The sequence below is a fragment of the Ovis aries genome, chromosome 23 (assembly GCF_016772045.2).
Source record: "Ovis aries strain OAR_USU_Benz2616 breed Rambouillet chromosome 23, ARS-UI_Ramb_v3.0, whole genome shotgun sequence".
NCBI lineage: Eukaryota > Metazoa > Chordata > Mammalia > Artiodactyla > Bovidae > Ovis > Ovis aries.
In genome coordinates this window covers 49,848,268-49,867,881 of record NC_056076.1, presented here as the reverse complement: position 1 = coordinate 49,867,881, position 19,614 = coordinate 49,848,268, and the positions used below count along the sequence as shown (strand labels likewise).

The window sequence follows — 19,614 nt, the reverse complement described above, 5'->3', positions numbered from 1 at the left end:
TCTTCCTCCCAATAAAGTGGGGGAGGTTACAGAACCAAGTCAGAAAGCCTGCGTTCTTGGCTACCATTTGTTTGGCTCATCCCGAGCGAGGCCCTTGCCCTCTTCGTTTCATTTCCTCCTCTGTTAATTGTGGCAAAAAAAAAAAAAAAAAAAGTTATCCTGATGAAAAATTTCAGCGAGATAATGAGGATTATTTATGACCAGTATAAAAATTTATGTCATGAAAATCTGTGAGGTTATTGATAATTCTGGAATCAAAGTGCTGTATCCCTCCTCCCCCTCCCCTAAAGCTGGGTTTTCTCAGCCTCAGCACTGTGGGCATTTGGGCCAAGTAATGGTTTTCTGCAGGGCTGTCCTGTACACTGGAGGAGACGTAGCGGCTTCCCTGGCCTCTGCCCCCTGGATGCCAGTGACACCTCCACCACTGTGACAACTAACGGCGGGCATCTTAGAACGTTAATGTTCCTTGGTGGCAAAATTTTCCCCAGTGGAGACTGCTGTCTTGCACTAAATGCTTCTATTTGATAAAAAGTCTTTCCTTCTGCTGCTTCTTTTGTTCAGAAGCCATCTCTCCTGGGCACTGGGCTAGGACAGTGGAATCACAATGAGTGAAGACATAGTCGTCTTCTTAAGGAGTTGTCAGCCCCAGATAGCTGGGGACAGCCTAAGAGTGACTGTCAGTGGGTCTGTGGGAACTGCAGCGATATAGAGGCAAGAGAACAGGAAGTGTCCAGGGAGGAGGTGGCCCTGAGCAGGTGCGATCCTCTGGAGTGGGATCATCGTCGGAGCAACCGGCCAGGTTTCCTGAAAGCCAGTGGGCTGGTCTCAGCAGTGTGTGGTGCTGAGTGCCTCAGGGTCCCGCATGCACCTGCCCAGCACCGCAGAGCCCCAGGCAGTAGGTGGGAGCCAGCAGCCTTTTAGGGGGCAGGTAACTGCGGAGGTGGAGCCAGGTCCCCACGTCATTGGAGGGGGCTCACTCTGCATCCGGCTATAGCCGAGCTTCCGGACAGCCAGAAAGAAAAAGAACATTTATTCCTCATCCTGAATCATGGTGATTGATTCAGGGTCAGCTTAGTTCTTTCTCCGTGAAGACTCCCTGATTACCCCAGCCAACCCCAGCATCTTTCCCTCCAGTTTCTTTCAGCATTTTTACCATGTTTATCACATGATGCCTTGTGGTTTAATCAATCTCTGGGTAGGAAACATCCCCTGGAGAAGGGAATGGTTACCCACTCCAGTATTCTTGCCTGGAGAATTCCACAGACAGAGGAGCCTGGTGGGCTACAGTCCGTGGAGTCACAGAGAGTCAGACATGACTGAGTGAATAACACTTTCATTTGTACTTTACCACCTCTATACACGTCTCCCCTCTTCAAGTGCAGATACTTAAGAAAATCCAGACCATGTCTGACTTTTACCTCCAGTGTCCTACTCAGGATAGGTGTTAGAATTAAAAATGGGGTTTTCAGTACTAAACTTAGCACCTTAGGGTGGATGAGTTGCTGACGTCATGGCTTCTTATCTAAAGACAAGAAGATAAAGTTCTTTATCTGTGTGATTCTTGGGCAGCTCTCATGACAGAAGCTCATAGCATGCGTGACCTTATCTGTTGTGCCAGGCGCTGGCCTCACTGCTTTCATGGGCTGTTACACTTAATCTTCACACTCACCCTCTAAAAGGGACACTTCCACTCTCCCCACCTTAGAGAGGAGGTTACTGCTGTACACGGAGGTGTGTTATGTGCCCCAAATCACACATGCAGCTGAAAGTGACCACATCATGATTCAGACCCAGGTCTGCGTGGCCTGAAACTCCCCTTTTAAACTTGGGAGCCAACTCAGGCTTGAGGTGCTAAGTGTATATGATTTGGCCACTGAGTTAAGACAGATGCCCCTGTCTATAGAAATAATAATAAGGGAAGGCTCTGTTGTTCAGTCGCTCAGTCATGTCCAACTCTTTGCAACCCCATGGACTGCAGCATGCCAGGCTTCCCTGCCTTTCACTATCTCCCAGAGTTTGCTCAAACTTAAATCCGTCGAGTCGATGATGCCATCCAACCATCTCATCCTCTGTTGTCCCCTTCTCCTGCCTTCAGTCTTTCCCATCATCAGTGTCTTTTCCAGGGAGTTGGCTCTTCTCATCAGGTGGCCAAAGTATTGGAGCTTCAGTTTCAGCATCAATCCTTCCAATGAATATTCAGGATTGATTTCCTTTAGGATTGACTGGTTTGATCTCCTTGCAGTCCAAGGAACTGTCAAGAGTCTTCTGCAGCACCACAGTTTGAAAGCATCAATTCTTTGGTGCTCAGCCTTCTCTGTGGTCCAACTCTCATATCCATACATGACTACTGGAAAAACCATAGCTTTGACTATACGGACCTTTGTTAACAAAGTGATGTCTCTGCTTTTTAATGCACTGTCTAGGCTCTGCAGAGGAGGCAGGAATGAGTTTGGGAGGGTGGCCAGAGTGCAGGGAGGCAAATAAGAGGAGTAGTCCAGGTGAGGGTGAGAACGCGCACAGAACTGAGACGGCTCAGGTGCTGCCAGTCGCTGTCCTCTAGCCTGCGCTTGGCCCCTGGACTTGAGCTCCCAGGTGCACAATGCCTATACCTCGGTGCAGGAAGGGGTGGTCTCTCTCTCTCCCCTGTTCTGTTTCTTTGCCGTTGTGGCCTCTCATTGCTTGTCTTGTGTTTTGCAGTTTTAACTCAAAGAGAGCAGTGCAGCAGCTCCGAGCCTGCGGTGTGTTGGAGACCATCCGGATCAGTGCGGCCGGCTACCCATCCAGGTACTGCACCTCCTGGGGCCTGCCTCCCCAGGGGACCACCTTATGTGCTATCAGCCAGAGACAGGGCCTCCAAAAACGGTCCCCAACGCTGAGGGCTCAAGCAGGGTGCTGACAGACGAAAGAATCTGTTTGTCCTAGGAAGTATGGGTGTCAACAGTAATATCCTCCTGGACAGCTTTTCAGGTTTCAGCTTGGCGTTAGTCTGAGCAGCGAGCTGGTCAACCCTCCCAGCAGCAGAGCCTCCAAAATCCTTTTTCCTGTCATGATTCTTTAACTCAGCTACATGCTGAAGTTCTCAGCATCGAGGGAGAACAAAACGCCCCGGAACGTTTTGCTGCTCCGAGAAGGGCTTTGTGCTGGACATGTTGACCCCCTGGGGCTCCGTCTGAGATCATCCAGGGCCCTTGTATGGCCGAGAGGCAGGACGTGTCCCTGACGCACCGGTTTTCTCTCCAGGTGGTCCTACCATGACTTCTTCAACCGGTATCGGGTGCTGGTCAAGAAGAAAGACCTCGCCAATGCAGACAAAAAGGCCATCTGCAGGTCTGTGCTGGAGAGCCTCATCAAGGTGAGCTGGGCACATCCCCGACCCCGGCTCCAGGGAAGGCTCAGCTGCGGTGCCCTGAGATTTGGGATGGGGTGTTAACTGCCTTAGTGGTCCTCACCCCTCTTACCTAAACTGTCATCTGAGATGTTCATCCATTTTCCTGCATCAGGGACTGTAAAGGAAAAGCCCCTTTTTCACCTGCCTGGAGACATTCCCAGCCTTTCCCACGTCACAGCTCCCATAGAAAATGAAATTGTTTATACAGTGCTTTAGGGGTCATGATAAGGCCCCAAGCTGCTGGCCTGGATCCCTGTCTTCCCCAAAGCTTGGGGCTCCACCACTCAGCCTGCCTGCTGGTACCGGTGAACCTGCCGGGGCTCTGATCTGGAGCCCAAGCAGGGATGGCCTGGAAGCCAGCCAAGGGGGAAATACCCACACCTCCTGTGTCTTCCCCATCGCAGAGCCGGCCTCTGGCCCAACCTCAGATGCTTGCTTTAAATAAGACAGTGGATTTCATTTTATCTGAAACAACCTGAACTCTGCAGCTGATGCTTAGGGCTGTAGAATGACAGCTGAGCTCTTGGGGGTCTTTGATGAGGGGCAGATCCTTGCGTGTTTCTTGGTTCTAGAGCATTCAGCGATTACAGCAGAGTATGGTACTTAATGGTCTCAATAAAGGGATAGATTACATCGAGAATCTTCCTTTCAGAGGGAAGAGAATTGCATCAACTTTAAAATATTTTTAGTATCATTTTGTTAGGGAAATCTGTTCATTTGGAGTATAGTTCATTGCCAGATGACCAAGTTTAAAGTCATAAGTTATGTTGTAAAAGTGACACAGTCACCCTCTGAGCACAATGTTGTCTTAGCAGCTCAAGACTATAGCTATAGATAGTACAGAATGCTGGGCTAAACATTCTGTAGAGAATATGAGGGTGGTAGTCTTCTTAACTGAAGGTTGCCTTTGGTCCACTGGACTCTGGTTAATTGAGGTTTGTGCTGTGGAACGTCTGCCAGTGTCTCCATTTCAACATCTCTTTCTACACGGTGAGAAAACTGTTCTGGGTCAGCTGGACCCTGGGCGAGAGAGAGCATCAGGAGTCTTCCCCCTTTGTTGGCACCGGGAGCTGGCCTGTTTTTGTGGTCAAGGCTCGCGGCAGCCCGCTTGGCCCTCGGTCTAGCTCCTGCTTTCCCTGGGGCCATAGTTCCACTCTTCCTCTCCCTTCCCTGGTTTCTCCATGCTTCCAGTAGAACCGTTGCTCCCCACGCAGAAGGTGATCTGGAGGGGCCGCAGGTCAGACCGGCTGACTCAGCGTCCCCCACCCCACTCCCCTCCAGCCGGCAGAACCAGGGGCTGCTGTGCGGACCCGCTCCTTGATGCGCTCGGGCCTCTGGTTCAACATCACCCAGCTTGCACGCTGACCCCGCCCTCCTGCCTTCCTCAGTCCAGCAGTCCTTGAGCCCCTCGTGTGCTGTCCTGCGCTTGAGATGTCTTTTCCTCTCTTGCAGAGGATGGCTTTTGCGTTGACACTCCCCCTAAGTTATGAGCCCTGAGCCTGACACACAGGTGTCACTCACCAGGCATTTGTGGAATGTGTGAGCGAACCAGTGAATCCCCTAAAGTATGTGAATAAGTGCTGTTTCCTCTGCCTGAAGTGCTTTCCCCACCTTTGTCGTGTCTGGCCAGGTTCTTTCCTTCTGAACTGAGCTCTAAAATGCTTTCCGGGCCATGAAGCCCGTTCCTGGCCCCCCCAGATGGAGTTAGTCACTGGCCAACACTTCTCCACTTCTGTCTTCCATTATTGCGTTCCTCCCCTTGTATTGTAGTTAAGGGCTTGTTTGTCATTTCACCAGACTGTGGACAATTGAATGGCAAGGGTCTCACTGTCATTGTGTTCCCAGCACAGCCACTGGACATCACAGGAGCTCGTTTGTGCAGGTGGCTGCATGGGTGACAGATGAGCTTGTCCCTATGAAACCTGCCACTGGTGGCTCACAGTCCCTGAGCCTTAGTACAAGTCAGACATTTTTCTGTTTCACGCACTCCATCTCATCTTCACGCTGCCTTAAGAGAAAGACACAAACATGACCCCCATTGCACAGATGAGGAAACTGAGGCATAAACAGCTGATACAAATGGCCCAAAGTGACTCAGGAACCCCCACAACCTAAATCACATCACCACTGAATCAGTCTGATTGATTAATCAGTGTCGCAGTGTGTAATTGCCATTCCTAGACAGGAGTGGGTTTCCCCGGTGGCTCAGACGGTAGAGAGTCCGGCTGTAATGCAGCAGACCTGGGTTTGATCCCTGGGTCGGGGAGATCACCTGGAGAAGGGAACGGTCACCCACTCCAGTTTTCTTGCCTGAAGAATCCCAGGGATGGAGGAAGGGGCCTGACGGACTACAGTCCATGGGGTCACAAGGAGTCAAACAGGGCTGAGCGTCTAACACCCTTCCTCTTTTCAGACATGTAATGGGGCTCAGTGCTTCAGGACTTCCTTGGAAACCTTCTTTGTCTTTTCCCTTTTGGGGGATGCGGGGGCACCCCTTCTGGTCACTAGAGCTGCTAGTACTCTTGCTAAGTGACCTGAGACTTTAAGCAAGTTTGAGACTTGGCAAAGTCACCTATTATACTAGAAGGGCACAGGCCAGCTCCCTGCACTTTCCAGGAAAGTGCTAAGTGATACTAGAGCAGAGTGATTAGCAGAGAAGCCGTGATGAAGGGGTGTGTAGGCCTGGCAGCAGGCTGTTCGTCCGGGGCAGCCGGGCACAGGGGCTGCATCGTGAGGTTGCTCAGGAGTGGTGGTCTCCTCCTGCGAGGCGTGTAGGAATTCCTCCATCATTAGCTTGAATGTGTTTTTTCTTTAACTCCACAAATGGGTATTGAATTCTTGAATTCTTCCTATGTACTACCCTAGAGTGGTCAGTAAGGGTTACAAAGGAGCCGACTAGGGGGCCCCTGCCCTCCAGGACTGACGGTCGTCTAGTGTAGTTACAGATGCCACTGGCCATCAGGGAAACCTGACCCTGCATCCCAACAGTGGAGGAGTGGATTAACAAGCTTCTGCTGGGAACCCAGGGGGCGTGAGGAGCTACATGTGAGAGGAGTGTGAAGGGAGTTGGTCCTACCAACGGGCATGATGCAATAAAGAGATCTCTGGCCGAGGAGTCCTGGGGCTTGGGTTCTATTCCTTGATGTTTTCAGTGAGACCTTTGGCAAGTCACCTCAACATTCTCAGCATCTGTACAATAAGAGAGTGGCTTGGGATGGGTTACTAAGATTCCTTTCTACCCCCTCAGTCTCTGATTACCAGAGAAGGGTTCTCAGGAGATGACCTCTAATCAGTATGTGAAGAGTGTGGTCAGTTCTAGGGGTCAGAGAAAGCAGATGTCTGGGCGATGGGGAGTGCCACCATCAGGCCAGTGGTGACAGGCACACCACGGGGGCCTTCAGAGAAATCCTCATCCATTCAAATGGTGGCCTGCAGACCAGCCTGCCGTTTCCCTGGTGGTTTATTCCAGAATAGGAACTGGAGCCAGTGCACTGTGGCCCCAGGGATACAACAAGCACCCCCGCCCAGGCCATGGCTCTGCTGAAGACCTAGTAGCCAGGCTTGTCCCCCAACTGTGAGGGCTGAGTCACCAACCCCTCCTCACTGAGGAGTCTCCCCAGCCGGGTGGTGATGAAGACCAGGCCTCAGGCATCTCAAAGCTCCCCCGCCCAGCCTTGGTTCCTACCGGCATGAACTGAGGCCCGGAGCAGAGGCAGGAAGGAGAACCAGGCCTGCAGCTCGCTCCTCCGTGCCTCACCAGCAGCCCAGCCATAGAAGGGACCATCAGCAACGGCCCGGCTGGCCACTGTGTCCCCAGCTCAGCCCTGGCGCAGGCCGCCTGGCTTTCCTGTGCGTGGAACCTGGTTCCTGTTAGCTGTACAGGGCTTGGCCATGACGAGTGTCTACTCAGTATGGTTTCAGAGCCACTGGTCGATACGAAATATATATTTGTGTGTGTGTTTTCCTTACCCCTTGGCTCATTATCTCCTCCTTATAATGGTCTTCATGCTCAGTGAGCAAAATTAGATGACGTGTGTTTACAAAGAGCACTTAGTTATCGTAGGCTGCCTACATAGTACTGTAACCCGGGCCTGTCCATGCACACGCATACACACACACACAGTGCCGGGTCATCTTCCCTTGTCCACTAGGTCAAGCACGGGAAGGGCCCCTAATTTTAACCTAAGTACATGTCATTAAAGACAGTTACCATCTGTGAAGAAATCTCACAGCATAGTTAGACACCAAATAGAATGTATTTGGGGGTTATTCACAATGTGTATGTAATTTCCCATGCCTGCCTGCTTTCACTCCATTCAGGTCTTTGCTTGAACAGCCCGTCCATTGAGATGCCTTCCTCCTTTAGCCTATTTCAGCATCTGCATCCCATCCTCCAGCCCTCTTAGTACAAGTCAGACATTTTTCTGTCTCACGCATTCCATCTCATCTTCACGCTGCCTTAAGAGAAAGATATAAACATGACCCCCATTGCACAGATGAGGAAACTGAGGCATAAACAGCTGATATAAACCGCCCAAAGTGACTCAGGAGCCCCCACAACCTAAATCACATCATCACTGGGTCAGTCTGACTGATTAGTCAATGTCATGGTGTGTAAATGTCACGGTGCACAAACCTTATGAAGCTTTGTTGTCCTCATAACCCTCAGCACTGCCTGAAATGTGCTGTGTCCTTGTCCGCTCGCCCAGATGCCCTCGCCGTGATGGCAGCTGCTGGCGGGCAGGCCTGCTTCTCACCGCTACGCTCAGTGTCTGAGCAGCAGTAGGGACCGGTCGGTGTTGGTTACATGCTGACTCGGTGGTTGTTTAAGGAGCCAGGGGCGCATGAGACCTGGCAGGGGAATCATGTGAGGGAGCAACTGGGGCAATGGGGCGCGTTCCTTTGCCGCTCACGGGTGATGAACCAGCTCCCCTCCCTGCCTCGCCAAGGATCCTGACAAGTTCCAGTTCGGCCGCACCAAGATCTTCTTCAGGGCCGGCCAAGTGGCCTACCTGGAGAAGCTTCGGGCTGACAAGTTCCGGGCGGCCACCATCATGATCCAGAAAACCGTTCGGGGCTGGCTGCAGAAGCAGAAGTACCGCAGGTTGAAAGGAGCCGCTTTAACCCTGCAGAGGCACTGCCGAGGACACCTGGCCCGCAGGTGAGCCGCATGCCCAAGCTCGTGGATCCCTGCGGTGGGGTGGGGCGGGGCAGGGGCGGGGGTAGGGCCTGGCTCTGAGCTGGCCTCAATCAGCCCCTGTGGGTAGAGCGCCGCCCTCCTGGTCCCTGTCTATATCCAGCTTTCCCCCAGCCACCGGGCCTGTCTCTCCTCCCCTTCTCACCTGAGCCAGTAGGTCTAGTTCCCAGGTCTCCTGTCTCCCCCAGTCTGTCCCCACCCACCAGTGCTAGCCTAGGACGGGCTGGTTTTCCGGCCAAACCTCCGTTTGCCCTTTGCTTAAACGCTTAAGTAAAACAATCCTCTTCCCGAAAGAGAGATGAATTCAGCCTTTCTCTCACAGTTAACGTACACTCAGTTTCATGACTTAAGCCACTGATTTCAGAATCCCTTAGGAGTTTGGTTAGTAGGGCTGAATGAAAAGGCCGGGGGAGGACCCTTCTGTGAGCTGTTGCACTCAGCCAGCGTGGGCAAGGGGAGAGGGAGACTTGTCTGACCACAAGCAGCTCCCTTGGGGCAAAGCCTCATGCCAGTGGGCTGCCCTGCCCCAGCCCAGCACCACACGAAAGAGGCTACTGTGCTGAAAACGTCCCCTCCTAGTGATGTCATTGGGTTGCTGAAGTGCTGAATCAGTATGAGTGTCACCAGGGAGATGGGCATGGAGGACACCCCCAGCCCTCGCCGTGAGACCCACTCCCCCAGCCTTTACGTGCGTCATCATATTTTGGACCCAGCCCTGGTTCAACATCAGTGACCTCTGCAGATCCCGGTTTTCTTGAGGAAGTGGTGATAATCTCTAGGACGCCTTGCGTTTGGAAGCCTAAATTTCCTAAGTGACTGCTCAGGCCTCTCTGCTTGAATATAGAAACAAGCCCAGAGCAGGCACCCACTGTACTGTAAAGTTAGAAGATTGCTCTGGCTCCCCCTCATGTCCTTGTTATAAGCTGTTTATCCAAGCAGAACCAGAGATGATGAATGCTATTAATTACCTGTGAACAGCTGAGAGGTGGTCTCTAGAACAAAAGCTACAGAAATGAGAAAGTTGTCAGTGGTATCCACACTAAGTTGTCATCCACAGTTAGGGCATCGCTGAGCACCCTGGTGTACAGAACTCTGTCCTGGGTAGGGGGATGGCCCACGTTCTCCCTGCAGGGAGTTTGTATTCTAGAGAGAGTGTTCAGGGAGAGCTGCACTAGGAATCAGACTCATTTAAGCAAGCAGAGCAGGGCTGAGTGAGTTACTTCCCACTCCAGAGTTGCGCTAGATTATGTCCAAGGTCCTTTCTAGCTTTTAATATTCTTAGTCTCGTTGAGCACTTGCTATGAGTCTGACACCAAACAGAGCCCTTGCAGGGGGTAAAAAGTGTTGGACTGACTTTATGTCTGCCTTGAGGGGTGAGATGGGGAATGTAGAAATGGAACAGAGGAAAGTAGATGCCCATGTTCAGTGCATCCCCGGCAGAAATGCTGGGAGGTGAGAAAGTAAAGAGGGATTGCCACAGGCCTGAGAAGGTGGTGTTCATTCAGCAGATTCTTCCCATGTGCTGCTGTGCCAGGCCCTATACTAGGTGTAGAGGTACAAGGATGCTAATACCCAGCCCCTGACCCCTCCGAACCTGGTGAGGTCCAGGGACAGACCCATGAGAGCATGTGATGTCCTTGAGGGCTGCCCAGGTTATAGGAGAGGCTTGTGGGTCAGGGAGTAGACGGATGAGGATCAGAGTTGATCAGACTTAGACTGAGTTGTAAATATGTGGCAAGAGTTTTTGGACGAGGTGGAGGAAGCCAGTTCTGTTCTGAGCTGTGTCTCAAGGCCTTGCTACGGTCGGTAACAGTGACACAAATTGGCCTAGCCGGCAGGTGACCACACAGGGCCGAGGGGGAAGGGGTTTGTGTTCACGAAGGGCCCACCTCTCTCTCCCTCCCCAGACTGGCCAAGCATCTGCGGAGGACCCGGGCGGCCGTGGTGCTCCAGAAGCAGTACCGCATGCAGAGGGCCCGCCGGGCCTACCAGAGGGTCCGCAGGGCCGCCCTTGTCATCCAGGCCTTCGCTCGGGGCATGTTTGTACGGAGAATCTACCACCAGGTGCGTAGCCGCCCCCAGGGTCTCGGGCTGCAGACTCGGCCCTGAGCAGCAGCAGACGGCTTGGCACCAACCTCAGCACTTGTTGGGCACGTCTCACTTTTTTCTACGGAATTTCACAACTCTGCTCCCACCGAATCCTGACCAAAGTCTCATGAGGCACAGTGACTTAGGGTTCACCAGAGAGACAGAAGGCATAGGAGATGTGTATGTCTGTGCGCATAAGGTTTATTATGACGAACTGACACATGTAGGTATGATGGCTGAGCAGTTCTCAGTGTACCATGTACACACTGGAGACTCGAGAAACCCAGGGGAGTGACTCTGCCCAAGTCTGCAGGCCTGAGGACCAGGCAGTCATGGTACAGTCCCAGTCCAAGGGCAAGATGGCTCAAATGGTAAGGAGTCTGCCTGCGATACAGGAGACCTGGGTTCGATCCCTGACTCAGGAAGATCCCCTGGAGAAGGGAATGGCAACCCACTCTAGTATTGTTGCCTAGAGAATCCCATGGACAGAGGAGCCTGGCATGCTACAGTCCATGGGGTCACAAAGAGTCAGGCACAACTGAGCAACTAATACTTTCGTTCATTCCGCAAACGTTTATTTTGTAGGGCATTACAGTGAGGACATTGATGATGCTTTAATTTTCTGAGTGGTTTTTTAACTGTATAGGAAAAAAGAAAAACCAAATTACAAGCCAAGTTAACTGTAAACCATTAACCCACTCGACAGTCCCACACAACCGTCTCACTTCGCCTCCAGCTTACTGTCACCAGGAGAGGGTCCACATCTGTTGAATGGGGGGCTATCAGCTGGATAATCTTTAAGCCCCTCTGACTTTGAGGGGTCTTTTAGACTGTGGTTTCCTAGTGAGTTAAAAAAAAAAAGAAATGAGAGTTTGACAGCTGCCACCAGACTTAGTTGCAATTTGTTCATAAGACAGATGGCCACCAAAGCCTCAAGTCATAGGGCAGCTGTAGCTCACCAACCTTGGCTCTCGCCTCTCCGGAGCTGTGCGCGAGCCCCTTGCTCTCACTGTGCAGCGCAGACCCACCAGGTGTGTGCTTGTCCCCCGCTAGGTCCTCAGGGAGCACAAGGCCACCGTCATCCAGAAGCACGTGCGGGGCTGGATGGCTCGCAGGCGCTTCCAGCGGCTGCGGGGCGCGGCCATTGTCATCCAGTGTGGCTTCCGGAGGCTCAAGGCCAAGCAGGCGCTGAAGGCCCTCAGGATCGAAGCACGCTCGGCGGAGCACCTGAAACGCCTCAACGTGGGCATGGAGAACAAGATCGTCCAGCTGCAGCGGAAGATCGACGACCAGGTCAGTGTCTCCACTCCCACCTGGGGGCTGGGGCCGGGGCGAGACTCCATGGGCACGTTTGAGAGAGACCCACAGCTTCCCCAGGGGAGCTCTCAACTGATTCCCACGCAGCTTCACGAGGCCATTCTATGGGTAAGCGAACTGTGGATCTGGAGCATCAAATACTTGGCCAAGGTCACAGAATTAGGAAGTGCTAGAACCAGCACTCCCGGAGAAGGCGATGGCACCCCACTCCAGTACTCTTGCCTGGAAAATCCCATGGGCAGAGGAGCCTGGTAGGTTGCAGTCCATGGGGTCGCAACGAATCGGACACGACTGAGCGACTTCACTTTCACTTTTCACTTTCATGCATTGGAGAAGGAAGTGGCAACCCACTCCAGTGTTCTTGCCTGGAGAATCCCAGGGATGAGGGAGCCTGGTAGGCTGCCGTCTATGGGGTCGCACAGAGTCGGACACGACTGAAGTGACTTAGCAGTAGCAGCAGAACCAGCACTCCAGCCCAGGTCTGCCTGGTCCCACAGCCATAACGAGGGTGATGTTGGTTTCTTAACCCCAAATGTCACTAGAGAGTCAGTCCTTTCCTGTGTCATGGCTAAAATGGGTTTCTAGAGTTGAAAGCAGGCTCATTGGTACCTTGGGCTTGTAGGGTACTACTGACCTCAGTACCAGGCTCCTGGAATGCCTAGAGGGTTTCTGGCGCCTTCTGAGAAAGAAAAGGCGAGGATGGAGGCAAGAAAGGGGGTGAACATGCCTGGTGCAAGGGATGGAGAAAGAGAGAGTTGGCGTTGCCTTGGTGGTCACTGGTCTTATTGTACCTAGTCTACACTAGGCACTTTTTAAAGCTTCTCGTGATCCCAGTAGGGCAAGAAAATAAATGAGCCATTTTACACCTAAACCAGCTGCCCTAAACAGGAGTCCCCAAAGTAGTCAAATGTTACTGTCTCTCTGTTCTTGCAAAAAAAGACCAACCTTCTGGAGAAGGAATTGTCACCCTGGGTGTTTGTCTCTGTGTGAGTCCCATGGGTGTCTCATTTGGCTCGGCTCCCTGGTGGAGAAGTGAGACAGAAAGCTCACACAGGGTTGGCCCACAGTGATAGATCAGGTCAGGGAGGAAGACGCAACTGCTCAGAGCATCAGGAGTAAACAGGAAAAATGGTTTTCTGGGCTCAGCCATGTGGAAAACACAGGTGCAAGGCGGAACTGTATTATTGCTCTCGTTGCCATCATTCTTATTACTTTATGGCTATTGACGACTGGCCGGGAAAGACATTCGCATAGTCAAATTGCCCCCATTAACTTTCTGAGCAAACAGTGTGGTCAGAGGAAGGAGCAGGCTTTGCAAGCACCATTGTGCCGTGCCCAGAGCCCCATGTACTGGTCGCCTCTTCCAGCCATTGGTCCCTGTGTTGTCATTGCTGATTTCCGAAGTTGACTCGAGATGTTAAAAATAAATCTAGTATTTTACACTCCACATACTGGGATGTCAGATTTAAAAGACCTGTTTTTAAAAAGAGCTTTTTGCCTTAAGCTTCCTACTTGGCCAACATCTATGAGCAGTGGCCAGTGTTACGCTCCTTGGGCAGGGTGCCCTGTGTGCAGAGGGTGAGGAGAGAAGGCAGGGAGGGGTAGTTAGGTCTTGTTTTCTTATGTCCCTCCCCCTGTTGCTCAACTGTGTGCCAGGCACTCTCCTCACCTGTTAAGTCATTTAATCCTCACCACACCCTGTAAGATTTAACATTATTCCCATTTTAATCTGAGGCACAGAGAGGCCAAGTAGCCTATGAGGTCGCAAAGCTAGGAAGTGGCATGGTTAAGACTGAAACTTGGCAATTTGGTTCCAGAGAATGTTCTGCCACCTCCAACCACATGTGGGGATATCTGCATATTAGGAGATTCTTCAGACATGTGAGAATTCCTCAGTCTAAGAAAGACTCTTGGCTTTGTTTTGAGTTCATTCTTGTAGATAGGGTCATCCTTGGACCAGCCAGTATTTTGTAGTGGAGTGTGTGACCTGGCGTCAAAAAAAAATGCGAGGCTGTCTGTCTTGAGAGGAGTCATAAACAGCCTGTGGCACCAGGACGTTAGAGTCTCATTGTACTGCAGCCTCTTAGAAGGCTGGGCTCGCCTTTTGTAAGAGAATGGGTTTCTGTTTTCTGTGTAATGGCTGGAGACAACTCAGGAGGCTGCACACCAACACACACAGATTCTTAGCCAGGAGGATAGGAGACATGTGTGCCAGGAACGACATAGGTGAAAACATCCCCAAGTGTTCAGCAGAGTGGCCTGAGATCATGGACTGAGTCCCAGCTGAATGGAAGCCTCAGTTCTGTCTCAGTTATACTTGCCAGCAGAGCTGACAGCTAGGGATTATGGCCAAATCTCTAACTGGGCCTTGAGTTCCTTGGAGGCTGCTGCTGCTGCTAAGTCGCTTCTCCGACTCTGTGTGACCCTATAGACAGCAGCCCACCAGGCTCCCCCATCCCTGGGATTCTCCAGGCAAGAGTACTGGAGTGGGTTGCCATTTCCTTCTCCAATGCGTGAAAGTGAGGCCGCTGAGTCGTGTCTGACTCTCAGCGACCCCATGGACTGCAGCCTACCAGGCTCCTCCATCCATGGGATTTCCCAGGCAAGAGTACTGGTGTGGGGTGCTATTGCCTTTTCCAAGATCTGTAACTTCTAACTCAAAAATTCACTGATCCCATAAAGTGGTTCTGAACTCCAGGCTGCACTGTAGAATCACCAGGAGGCGCTTTTTAAAAAGTGTCCCCACTGCCAAGAAGACAGCAAAGGAGGAAACTGTGGGCTTAAACCAGAGTGAGGTTAGGGCCAAAAAGTCAGGTTGAAGGTGTTGCACACACAGCTAAAGAGACAAGACGTGAGCTTGGCCCCAAGTTCCCAAGCAAACAGGAAGAAGGAAATAGGATAACTTGAGAGCCAGGGAAAGCATTTGGAAGGGTTGGTGCTATCCCCGGTGCTGAGACAGTTTTCTGAGGGTGTTCATAACCTGTGATGTAATAAGCTACAGCCTTCATAGTATCCTTCAGTAGTAAATGCAATGATAGCTCCTGGGACGGTTTCATGCAGTGTCCGTGGTGTAGGCCTGTGGTGTGACACTTTTTCAGCCCAAAATGGTATAACCTATGAACTTGACTCTTACCAGTTTGTCTTTATTCAAGCATATGTACAGTGAGATGGCCAGTTGAGCTTACAGTTTTTTTTTTTTTTTAATGAGGGTCAAGTTTAATAAGGCTATATTAAACTATATTTTAGTGGAAAAATATGACACAAATGTATGGATTCAGTCAGTAGTCTTTTCAATCAATTTGATTCAGTATACTTCATATGCATTTTGTTAAAGTAGTTAATTTTTATGATTCATGTACATCTGAAAAATTGTAGGGGCAAGTCACATGTCTAGGAGGCCAGTTTCTTTGTTTTCACTGACATGCAGGCTGAGGCCCCAAGGAGGCCCTCAGTCTCCCTGAACCTTGGTGAAACCCTCTGAGGATGGAATTACTGTGGTCCCTCTTTCACACTGAGGAAGCTGGGCACACGGAGGTGCAGTGATCAGGACAGAGCTGGAGCCTGAGCACAGGTCTGCTCAGCTCCAGCCTCTTAACTCCTCGACTTCCCTGAGCCTCGCGTCAGCCTGCGTGTCAGTGAAAACAAAGAAACTGGCCTCCTAGACATGTCGTCTTTGCATGTGGGTCCTAGGTTGTCATTGCTGCCCACAGCAGGGTGTCACACCACATCGTATGCCTCTCTCTACACCCCACACCTGCTCCATCATGAGCGCCTCCCTGCTGCCCCCCAGCCTGGTCCTCATCCCCACTCTCCCTGGGATCTGACCCAGGCCATGCCACTGGGAGGAGCCTCACTTCCTGCCCAGAACAGAGCAGTGTCGAGGCAGCTAGTCCAACTCGCATCCCTGTCCTGTACCCCGCTCCCCTTGTGCAGAGACCCTTCAGCCTCCGGGGAGACCCAGATCTGGGTGGGCAATACAGACCAGCTTTGGGTTGTTTAGACAGATGCCGCCTAATTGGATTTCTCATTGGTGATGACTTAGAGCAAGGCTGATTGCCAGCCCAGATATGGGGGTGTGTTGGGTTGTAACTGGGATGTTTCCTCAGATGGTGGGAGGATCTCTCTGTGATAGATCAGTGCTGGGATTGTGCTGCCTGGACACCAAACGCGGGTCTCAGCCTTGAGGTCCCAGGTATCCGCAGGGTTGTACTGGGTCCAACACCTGTTCTGCTGCTGCCCCTCACTGCTCCCCAGACATTTCATAGCTGATGTGAATGAGTCATTGGTTCCTGATGCCAAGAGCTCTGTTTCACTCAGAGCTCCTGCAGGGAATAGCCATGGAGAATGATGATGACTGTTTGCTGCCTGCTTGATTATCGGGAGAACTCTGCATCTTTCCCCTCCATGTTCCCTCTGACCGCCTTCAGCTGATACGCTCAACTGCAGCACCTTTCTGCCCACGTTCACGCTTGCACTTGACACGGCCCTGGGTCCTCAGGGCTTCCTGTGTGTGAGCTCACCTACAGTCTCCCTCCCTGTCCCGCTCTGTACCTCTGCCAGGCACCCGGGACTACTTCTCACTTGCCTGTTGCTTGAGTGGGTGTGTGATTGGGTACCTCGTCGACAGGAACGGGTTTGGCCAGGGCATCTGTTTCTGGAGTCAGACTCTTACAGGACCAGCGGACAGGTGGTGGGAGGGCTCCACCAGCCCCGTGGAGGGCCTCCTTGGAAGAGGGGATACTCAAGAGGTCCTTTGTCTCAGAGCCAGCGATTAGGTTGCAGCTCTTTGTGCCAGTGAGTCCAAGGGCAGGAGGTCTCAGCGTTGACAGAGTAGGGAAGCCTGAAACGCAAAGGCTACAGATCCAAGAAGCCAAGTACATTGTTCCTGAAACTTAAAAACCAGGTATAAGATCTTCCCAATGGATATAGAAGGCTAACCACTCTTAACCAGCTTCCAGCACTGTTGCTGTTCCTAAACACTCCTCGAATGTCAGGCCTGGTGCTTTGTCTTTTCCCATATTTCTCCTGGGTTCACAATACAGTTTTGTTAGGGAGATGCCAAGAAAGCACTCAAGCATTCAGTGGTTGCGAGATTCAATTCCACCTTGGAAGTTCCTTTTTTAATTGCCTTCTTGTTTTTTTTCTTTTTTTGCTGCCCCACTAACCTTGGCGTCCACCTCTTTCTCCCCTCTTCCCGTTTGCTGATGCTCTCGCAGAACAAAGAGGTCAAGACGCTGTCGGAGCAGCTGTCAGCAATCACCTCTGCACACGCCATGGAGGTGGAGAAGCTGAAGAAGGAGGTGGCCTGCTACCAGCAGAGCCAGGATGAGGACAGGGGCCCGCAGCTGCAGGAGGAGGTGGAGAGCCTGCGGACCGAGCTGCAGAGGGCCCACTCGGAGCGCAAGGTCCTGGAGGACACCCACACGCGGGAGAAGGATGAGCTGAAGAAGGTCTGTTGGGGCCGGAGGGGTAGCTGGGTGGTGGGTGAGCTAACGCAGCACCCCTCTGAGGCAGTTTTGCTTCTACAGCTGCCTTGGTCTTTCCTGGGGCTTGTGCCCAAGACTGACCATCCCTCTGTGTTTAGATGTAAAATACCCCTGTGTTGGGGGAATCCACACAAGCACATGTCCATTCACCTGGCGAGTGTTGATTGAGTCTCTGCCCTTAGTGGGACACGATGGAATCCCCCGAAAGGTTACACATGTGTGCCTTTGGGCATGTTCCTGATAGCCTAGAATTGGCCACTGAATCAGCCCTGTGGCCTGAGTCCTTGTTGGCAAGAGAAATTATTTAGAGGTAGTGGCCTTTATTGCCTGCAGGGATTAGCGGCAACCTCATGGCATCCCCTGGGCTTCTCCAGGGGCTCACCGGTAAAGAATCCACCTGCCAGTGCTGAAGACATAAGTTTGATCCCTGGATCAGGAAGATCCTCTGGAGAAGGGCATGGCTACCCACTCCAGTATTCTTGTCTGGGAAATCCCATGGGACAGAGGAGCCTGGCGGGTTACAGTCCATGGGGTCACAAAAGAGTCAGACACGACTTAGCAACTAAACAAGACACCTAGGCATCCCTCCGCATAATCATAGTGCTTTGGGGACTTTGCCTAAAGTTTAAGTATTGATCGGTTCAGCCTGGCTCATCTACTCTGGTTGGTGTGCTCTGTAGGTTCACTCTCCATTCCATAAAATGTAACTTCTGGGATTGGACCCCCGTCCCCCATCTCGAATGTCAGGATGCAGAGTCCCTTCTCCATTCCTTAGATAGCTGTCCAAACCAGGGAAGTCCCATGTGCCCCTGCGGAGCCTTCCACAGCCTCAGTGTCCTATGCCATCTCTACGGCATGGCCCACCTGCTTAATTCCTGTCCATCACTGGAGAGTCGCAATGGGTTGAGAATCTGTGTGGGAAGGACTCAGTGTTTCTAATGTTGAAATAATAATTCTTAGTATTTAAAAATTGGGGCAAGCAGAATGCTTTCACAGGAATGGTCCTGAAATAGACACTGGAGTTTTTGGATTCTCACCTCTGCGTGGCCATTACTAAGTGCACACAGGAAATTTCTCTGACCTTAGTTCACTCATCTGTTTAAAAAAGTAAGAAAGAAGAAAAGTTGGTTTAGATCATCTTTTAGGCCCCTTCTGCTTGTAATTAGTCAGCTCCATGCGATGGTGTTTGATGGCTTCTAGAAGGAAACAGGCCCTTCCTGAGCCCTGCTCTGTGGTGCCTCTCTATTCTTGTGTGCCTTTTTCTTCTCTGGCAGGACCAGAAATGGGCAGGCTGCCTTCAGCCATGGGACATGAAAGCCTGCAGAGCCAGCAACTGCTGGGCTTGCCAAGGTGGTTTTGTCATTTTGTATCCAGGCAGAACTTCCACACCATCTCCACTTTCCCCAAATCCCAGGGTTTTCCCAAAGTCAGAGGGTGAATCCACATGGGGATTATTAAGGCACATTAGGTGACACTGAGACGTAGGACTTCCCAGTGCAGGTACAAAAAGTGGCTGCCCTGCAGCATGTTGCCCCAATAAACCTGCCAGCTCACCCACCGTGAGACCTGGAATTGAATCCATTTGGTGTCATTTCAGGGGGGATCCAAAGAGCTCCGGTACAACAGTCCTCTGTGTCTCAGTGCAGAGAAGAATTCCGCAAGAGCAGAATGGCAGATAAGAAGTGATTTATTAGAATATGATGCTTGTGAGGCTTACAATCGGGAGGCCAAGAAATGCCACGCCCTGAGAACTTAGTGGGCCACAGTTTTATAATCACAGGAAAAGTGGTGATGGGGAGAAGAAGACCTTCTTTGTCTTTCTTGAGTGGACGTCACATTTCATCGTCAGTTCCTTCCCCAGAGAGCGCGGGGGATTGGCTTGTTCCCTCCCTAATGGTCAGGCCAGGACTGCCATGTTGTGGTTGTGCAGTTGCTCAGTTGTGTCCGACTCTGCGACCCCATGGACTGCAGCACACCAGGCCTCCCTCTCCTTCACTATCTCCAGGGTTTGGCTAAACTCATGTTCATTAAGTTGATGATGCAATCCGACCATCTCATCCTCTGTCACCTCCTTCTCTTTCTGCTCTCAATCCTTCCCAGCAACAGGGTCTTTTCCAATGAGTTGATTCTTTGCATCA

The 19,614-nt window shown here is 51.6% G+C and overlaps 1 protein-coding gene across 3 annotated transcripts in view; it reads left to right on the top strand.

Moving 5' to 3' along the window:
• MYO5B (myosin VB) overlaps window positions 1-19,614 on the top strand; it is a 337,450-nt gene that overhangs the window by 262,469 nt on the left and 55,367 nt on the right. For all 3 annotated transcript variants that reach the window (XM_042239477.2, XM_042239478.2, XM_042239479.2), the window contains exons 17-22: window positions 2,698-2,784; window positions 3,241-3,352; window positions 8,338-8,549; window positions 10,493-10,649; window positions 11,727-11,966; window positions 17,207-17,440. In XM_042239477.2, coding sequence (XP_042095411.1) covers window positions 2,698-2,784; window positions 3,241-3,352; window positions 8,338-8,549; window positions 10,493-10,649; window positions 11,727-11,966; window positions 17,207-17,440 — 1,042 coding nt within the window. The remainder of the gene's footprint in view (window positions 1-2,697; window positions 2,785-3,240; window positions 3,353-8,337; window positions 8,550-10,492; window positions 10,650-11,726; window positions 11,967-17,206; window positions 17,441-19,614) is intronic.